Source organism: Cucumis melo, chromosome 5, assembly GCF_025177605.1.
Source record: "Cucumis melo cultivar AY chromosome 5, USDA_Cmelo_AY_1.0, whole genome shotgun sequence".
Taxonomy (NCBI): domain Eukaryota; kingdom Viridiplantae; phylum Streptophyta; class Magnoliopsida; order Cucurbitales; family Cucurbitaceae; genus Cucumis; species Cucumis melo.
In genome coordinates, this window is record NC_066861.1 from 5,139,123 (window position 1) to 5,146,944 (window position 7,822).

Genomic DNA, 7,822 nt, shown 5'->3' on the forward strand with positions numbered 1-7,822 from the left:
ATAGAAAATAAGAAAAATAAGAAAAATGATTTCATTAATATTTGCAAACTTATTAGGTACCATATTCTCAAAGGGATTCCCCCACCTTGTAGTAATGACCATATATACATACATACACGCATATATATTTATATTGTGTAACGAGAAAAAGAGATTTGAATGCGTGTATGGGTACGGATGAAGAAATTATGTCTTAATTAATTAGTTTGATTATACCTCAATTGTGATATGTGCTTTGCTACATCACATAATATATGGATCGGTGTACGTATCCAAAGAGATACATCTCAAGTGCATATATACTCTCAACTCTCAAGCGTGTAGCCACTCCAATCTATCTAACAAGATATCACATCCTCCTACATATATAGTCAAATGTCTAACAAAAAAGTCATTCTAAACTTGACAAAAAGGTTGTTCTAATATTCGATAAGAATCGATTGAAGAACAAAAGTAGATTGTTTCCCATTTTCTATAAAATAGCATAAACATATCTCATGCACAAGCACAGACTATTATCTTTAATTAGTTTCGCAGCACTTCAAATTAGGTATTTGATTAGGTCACTTTTATTAACCAAGAGATAGAAATAAATTTATTTTCATGGTTTGTGTTTGCCAAAACTAAGAATGGAAACGAAACGTAGAATCACCTTAAATTTAGGAATCTTAAAATAGTGATCAATCTCATTCTCATTCTTTAGTATAGAAAAGTGACAAATATTTAAGAGATTTAAATTGGGCTTTTTAGTTGAGGACAAAATTATAATTATGCCTCAATCACAATTTTGAAATTAAGCTTATCTTCTTCCTTTACGTTATTAAAATAGAAAAGAAGAAGATTGGAAAAATGAGGGCAGCCGCAAAACACAGTACTGAGAAAGAAAAGAGAGAAATTTTTCTTACCACATAAGGTAAACCAAACGGAGAGAGATTGATGGCGATCGGTGGCAAAGTCCTTGTTCGATGTTCTTGGTGTGTTTCGATGGCGTTTTTCGGTGATTAGAGAGAGCATAGCAGCGTGGTTTTCGACGGCGTTTCTCTGGGCATTTGGGTCACGGTTTTTCGGCGAGCTTCAACGGCGTTGAGGTTCCAACAAGTTTGGGTACAATTTAGGACAAATTCCGATGGATGTGGTAGTTTTTCGTGGGTGTTTGGCACGTGGGTCTTTGGTTAAAGGAGGCGGTTTTTTGTGGTTTTTGGTCTCGGTATCAGAGGCAACATCTGACACGTGGTTCTCTAAGTTTCTTAGTGTTTGGTCGACACTAAAGTTGGATTTGATGGTAATATTACAGATTGCATATTACTTTGTTGATATCTGTAATTTGCATCTTCATTGATATTGCTCATAATAAAATCCCTCCAAGCTGGTTCTCAAAGTGGATGTAGACCGAATTTGTTGAACCATTATATATCTTTGTGTCATTTACTCTTTTATCGCTTACTTTGTGGTTATCTAGCTATTGCATTCTGGTTTGTTTGTCATTTTATTCTCTGATTTAGTGCAGAAATTCGTAACAAATGGTATCATAGCTCCATTCGATCCAAAGAAGATTTGGGTTTTGTGTAGTAGTTCGCAGTTGGCATATCATTGGTTAAATCATTTTTTGTAAAGATGGCTTCAACGTGGTTTGAGGTGGCTAAGTTTAATGGGAATGGTGACTTTGCGCTTTAGAAGGAAAAAAAATAGAGCTATTTTGGTTCAACATAAAGTAGCTAAAATCTTAGATGAAGAGAGGCTCCCTGAAAATATTACAGAAAGTGAAAAAAGGGATATGGATGGCCTATTCAACGATTCTTCTGTATTTGTCAGATGAAGTGCTTAGGCTAGTGGATAAAGCTACTACTACGGGGGAGTTGTGGAAGAAGCTAAAAAGTCTTTACTTGACAAAGTCCTTGCCAAATAAATTATATGTAAAGGAGAAATTCTTTGGATATAAGATGGACCAAAGTAAAGGCTTAAAAGAGAACCTAGATGAATTCAGAAGATTATAGTAGATCTCAATAACATCTGTGAGAAGATGTCGAATGATAATCAAGTAGTGATTCTTTTAAATTCATTACCAGAAACATATCGAGAGGTTAATACAGTTATTAAATATGATCGGGGTTCATTAACCATGAGTATAGTGTTGGATACCTTAAAGACAAGAAATCTCGAAATTAAGAAAGAAAGCAATGATGGGGAGTTACTTATGGCCAGAGAAAGAAGTGACAAAAAGAGCTGGAAAGGCAAAGAGAAGAGTTCCATGATGAATTCAAAGGTGGAAGCTAGAAAGTGTTTTCTTTGTCATAAAGGACACTTTAAGAAAAATTACCCTTTGAATAAGAGCAAGGAAGCATCAAATAGCAAACATGTAGCTGAGACTAGTGAAGCGAATGTTACTTAAGGGTATGATTCTGTAGAGGTCCTGATGGTGTCTCACAAGGATATACAGGATGCTTGGATCATGGATTCAGGGTGCACATTTCACATGAATCCTAATCGGGATTTTTTTATTAACTTTTAGAAAAGTGATGGGGGAAAAGTCTTATTGGGTGATAATGTACCTATGATATAAAGGGAATTGTTCAGTTCAAATTGCAACACATGACGAGATTATCAGAATGTTTACTAATGTGAGGTATGTTCCGGAACTCAAACGTAATTTAATATCTTTTAGTGAATTAGATAAATTGGGTTATACCATAAAATTTGAGAAGGGAGTTATGAAAGTTACCAAGGGTTCTTCGGTTAAATTGAGGGAAACATTGAGGAATGGTCTATATGTGTTGGAAGGTACTGCAGTTTCAGGTAGTGCTGCTGTGACAATAGAGCAACAGAAACAGCAGACAATTGATCATGTTGTAACAGAGGTCAGTATTGATTCTGAAGTACTCGTCAGGCAAAGGTTCAAATGTATCTAGTGATCAGTTAGCACTAGTTTCACAAATAGAGGCTACAGAGCAGTCTGAATTTGATGGTGTACAGTCTCAGTAGGAGAGGACTTTGATTGATGAGGGAGTTTATAGTGACAGTATTGCATCTGATTTAAAAAACAACGGAATGATGCTATGGAAGCATAGTCATTTATTTTGCAAAAGAATCAGACATGGTCATTGGTTCCAAAGCCTCCTATTCAGAAACTCATTCAAATAAAGTGGTTCAAGTCAGGAGGTGACAGTAAGCCTAGGTATAAGGCTAGGTTGATAGCCAAGGTTTTACCAGCTCATAGGTATAAATACTGGTCAGATGAGCTGAAGGTTAATTATGGATGATAGGGTGATTGGGAGAATCAATTCGGTGACTTCAATAGTTTGTCATGAGGGAGATTTGTAGAAAAGTGACAAATATTTCAGAGATTTAAATTGGGTTTTTTAGTTAAGGGTAAAACTGTAATTATGTCTCAATGGCAATTTTGAAATTAAGCTTATCTTCTTCCTTTAGATTATTGAAATAGAAAAGAAGAAGATTGGAAAAATGAGGGTAGCCGCAAAACATAGTACAGAGAAAGAAAAGAGAGAATTTTTTCTTACCCACACAAGGTGAACCCGATGGAAAGAGATTAACGGCGACGACGAAGTCCTTGTTCGACGTTCTCGGTGCGTTTTGGCAGAGAGCATAGCAACGTGGTTTTTCGATAGCGTTTCTCGGGGCATTTAGGTCACGGTTTTCTGACGAGCTTCGACGGCGTTGGGGTTCCGACAGGTTTGGGTACCATTTAGGACAGATTCCGACGGGTGTGGTAGTTTGTCGTGGGTGTTTGACACGTGGGTCTCTGGTCAAAGGAGGTGGTTTCCGATGCTTTTGGGTCTCGGTATCAGAGGCAACATCCGCCATGTGGTTCTCTTAGTTTCTTGGTGTTTGGTCGACGATAAAGTTGGACTTGGTGGTAATATTACAGATTGCATATTACTTTGTTGATATCTGTAATTTGTATCTTCATTGATATTGCTCGTAATAAAATCCCTCCAAGTTGGTTCTCAAAGTGGATGTAGACCGAATTGGTCGAACCACTATATATCTTTGTATCGTTTATTCTTTTATTGCTTACTTTGTAGTTATCTGGCTATTGCGTTTTGATTGCTTTGTTGTTGTGTTCTCTGATTTAGTACAGGAATTCGTAACATTTATTTTATATCAACGGATACCTTTTTTGTTATACATATATTTATCTCTCCTTGAACGACCTTTTTCAAACTTTTTTTTCATTTATGTGTATTTCTCTCTCTTCCATCATTTTCAATCCTAACAACTCTCTATTTTCTTTTTCCGCATTGGGAATATATGATGAAAAAAAAAAAGAAAGTTTGACAGTGGTTTTTGCCATGAGCATCTTCATGACGTTGTTGACATAAAAAACTTTGTGGACACCCAAGCAAACACCGCAAACTTTCCTTTTTATTTGATAGTATGGATTCCATCTTAAGATCAATTAACAATAAGAGAAGTAATCTATCTATTTCGTGAGAAGTATGAAATTATTTTATTTTTGCAACATGAGATTCTTAACGCCCCCTTAGTTACTCTACAAGAACTAATGTCGAAGAACTGAAAACTTTGAGCACAGTTATTGATTTGTTTCTCCAGCCTTCAGTACATAAGTTACTTATAAATAGAAGAAACACGTTAGAAATTTGGTGACAGAAAAATCGGAGAATGCCAAGAAATTTCACTTTGTACAATAAAAAATTTATGTGAGTCTACTGTGCGCTGTGTTTTACTGAAAACCCAGTGAATGAAAAATTGTTGATGCTGCCTTCTTGAGAGTTGGATGTAGGTGAAATCATGGAACCACTATAAATTCTCTGAGTATTTCTTCTTCTTCCCTTGATCTTCATACATGTCTTGTTGCGTTATTGTTTTTCTACTTGAAGAAATCTTCTCTACTGTTTTATTTGCAAGTTTTACATCCAGATTTACTAATTACTATTCTTTCTTTGCAAGTTTAAGAGCAGAGTAAATTAGTAAGTTTTCAACTCCAAATTTTGGCCATATTTATAAATTAACTCTATCCCTTTGCTATATAATTTCTTTTAATTAGATATTAAAATATTTTCAAATAAGTGAAAATTAATGGGAAAAAAACTGAAATTTTTTAGTTAAACAGAAATGTAAAATGGCATTCACTTTATCATTTATTTTCATTTCTACATTTTAACAACATAAAAATGAATAACATTATCATCCTACAATTACTTATTGAATTTATAAATATGACAAAATGATAAATATTAACGATATAATAATTTACAAATATAATAAAATTAATTATATTTGATATATTTAACTATTATTTTTATACTGGTGTAGCATAGGATACTATTTTAACATGTTCTGTCACAATCATAATTTAAATTGATGTGATGTCTAGGTTAGGACATTAAAAAATTATTTACAAAGAAGAGTCCATTTTTATATGTTATAACTAATAACATTCAATCATCCCTCAATCATTCTTCCTTCTACCATCTCTCTTCCACTCACTTCCCACAGAGTAAAAAAAATGTAATTACAATTCTCTTTTTTTCTATGTTAAAAAATACCATTATGTTAACTATAATTATTTATTCATATAAGAGATTAATCCAAAGTTTTTTACCGATAAAACTAATGTCAATACTATTAAGTTAAAAGTTAATTTGGTCAACTTTTTTATTAAACTTTAATCATTAGTCAGCATAATAATAAATCAAGTTGGCTGAGTAAACTATTCAAACTAATTAACACTTAAAAAGATGTTAAATGAACAAATTTTAGTAAAAAATAAATTATTGAAAATTTTTAAAATATAAAAACTAAAACAAATTTGAAGAAGTACATTTTCAAAATTGACCCCTTCATTTATGGTTTTCACCTTATATTGAAACAAACTTTAAAAAATTGCATTGTTTTTTTAATTTAAATTTAAATTTTAACTTGATTTTTTAAAAAATATTACAATAAGTAAAGAGATTAAATAAAGAAAATGCAAGGACCCACATAAATATTTACATTAAATATTCTAATACCTCTAATATCCTTTTTTTTTTTTTTTTCTTTTTGGTAACAATATAAAATTTAAAATTAAGAACACACAATTAAATCAATATTTTTATTAGACATAAAATTAAAATTTTATTCTATTCAAAGTAATCCACCAGGTAAAGAGCCTTGTTAGTTAACCTAAATATTAGGTACAACAACACAACTTCAGCAAATTAATTCATTTAAATATTTCGTCAAATTTATTTCAATCATTCTAACTTGGAAGAAGTTTAAGAATATTAAAAAAGTTAATTGGTATAGAATTTCTAAATGAATGGAGTAAAATGATAAATTTGGAGCGGTGCAAAAGGAGTAAATTGATAGACTAAAAAAGTTTTTGGTGGAAAATTAGTTAGAAAAGTAATAGAGTGGAAAATAAAATGCGTTGGTAGTACGACTCTTAAATTATTGATTGATAAATGAGAGTTTCAATGTAACGTTAAGGAGTGTAATGACTAATGAGTGGTGTGACCAATTAATAATAAAAATACTAATAAAACACAATGTACAAAAATATTCAACTGTGGTTAACCATAAGTTGCAGTCAATAAGCTCCTCAAAAACAGACCGTTAGATCTACGGACTACAAATTCTTATCATTACAGATCTAATTCAACATATTTTATTTCTTTTTAATTCAAAAAAAAAAAAAAAAAAATCTAAACGGGTACGAATCTGGGAGCCCTAGGACCGGAATCGTAATGAAATGGAGCCGCCGGATGCTGCCATTTCTTGAATACCGGCGCCTTCTCCGCCTCTGGGTCTTTATGATGTTGATGTTGATGATGATGATGATGATGATGATGATGATGATGATGATGATGGGAAGAAGAAGAAGAAGAAGAAGAAGAAGTAGCGGAGGAAGCTTCTCTGGAATCGGGCGTCCAATTCTGGATATCTTTGGGAGAGGAAGGAGAGACGAGGGGGGACAAGAGAGGGATGGCGACCTTCCAATCGGAGCGATTGATTTGGAGGGAGGCCGGAGCGCGGCGTTGAAGACGGCTTGGTTGCTGGGGATGGCGGGTAGTGGTGGGGGAGGTTCGTCGGTGGGAGTCGGCCATAAGATAAAGAAGAGAAAGGGGAAAAGTAGGAATTTGGGGGAAGGGGGGAAGAAGATAAGAAGGATGAGGAAGAGAAAAAGGGGTTATTATAGGGGAGACAAAAGAAGGGCATGTGGGTAGCACGATTTTTAGTGCTCTAGTTGGGACCTCCAATAACTGGCTCCTCGTTGTCCTCGCACGTGCCATATCACACCACTTTTTTCCTACCACAATCCACAAATTTATCTCATCAAACTCTTCATCCCTACTAAAGCTCTCTTACACCCTTCTTCAATTATTCTTTTGTGATACTCTATTTTAGGTTATATATATCCATCTTTTTTACAATTTATTTACCTCTTTCATCATAACTTATCCTATGACACAAATTATTTTTAGTTTTCTTCTTCATATTGTGGTGGGTGGGGAGGGTTGTAACAAATAGAGAACATCAAAATACACAACCAAAAATTAATTGCCTCATTTATTTTTGTTACTTACAAATTTAGTCTCTCAAGTCTCAATTTTGTGTATCTACATAAGTGGTTCAAATTTCAATTTCGTGCATATATCAAATTCAAGACATTTAAAGATTCATCGATAATATTAGATATAAATTTAACTAAACTTATGTGAATTTTAAGTTTATAAACTAAGTAAAAATTTTAAAATTCAATTAAGCTTAAGGTTTATGGTTGAATTATTTAAATTTAATTATTTCTTAAAATTTTAGGTATGTGTTTTTTTTTTTTAATTTTAATATTTAGATCCTTCAA

The 7,822-nt window shown here is 33.1% G+C and overlaps 1 protein-coding gene across 1 annotated transcript; it reads right to left on the reverse strand.

Moving 5' to 3' along the window:
* Positions 1–6,474: 6,474 nt before the first annotated feature.
* LOC103499403 (uncharacterized protein At4g14450, chloroplastic-like) lies at positions 6,475–7,333 on the reverse strand. Its single transcript, XM_008462403.3, has one exon. The coding sequence runs from the start codon at positions 7,251–7,253 to the stop codon at positions 6,666–6,668; it is 588 nt and encodes a 195-aa protein (XP_008460625.3). The 5' UTR covers positions 7,254–7,333; the 3' UTR covers positions 6,475–6,665.
* Between the last annotated feature and the right edge of the window lie 489 nt (positions 7,334–7,822).

Coding starts and splice junctions, on each gene's coding strand:
- LOC103499403 (XM_008462403.3), bottom strand. CDS start 7,253: ATGGCACGTGCGAGGACAACGAGGAGCCAGTTATTGGAGGTCCCAACT.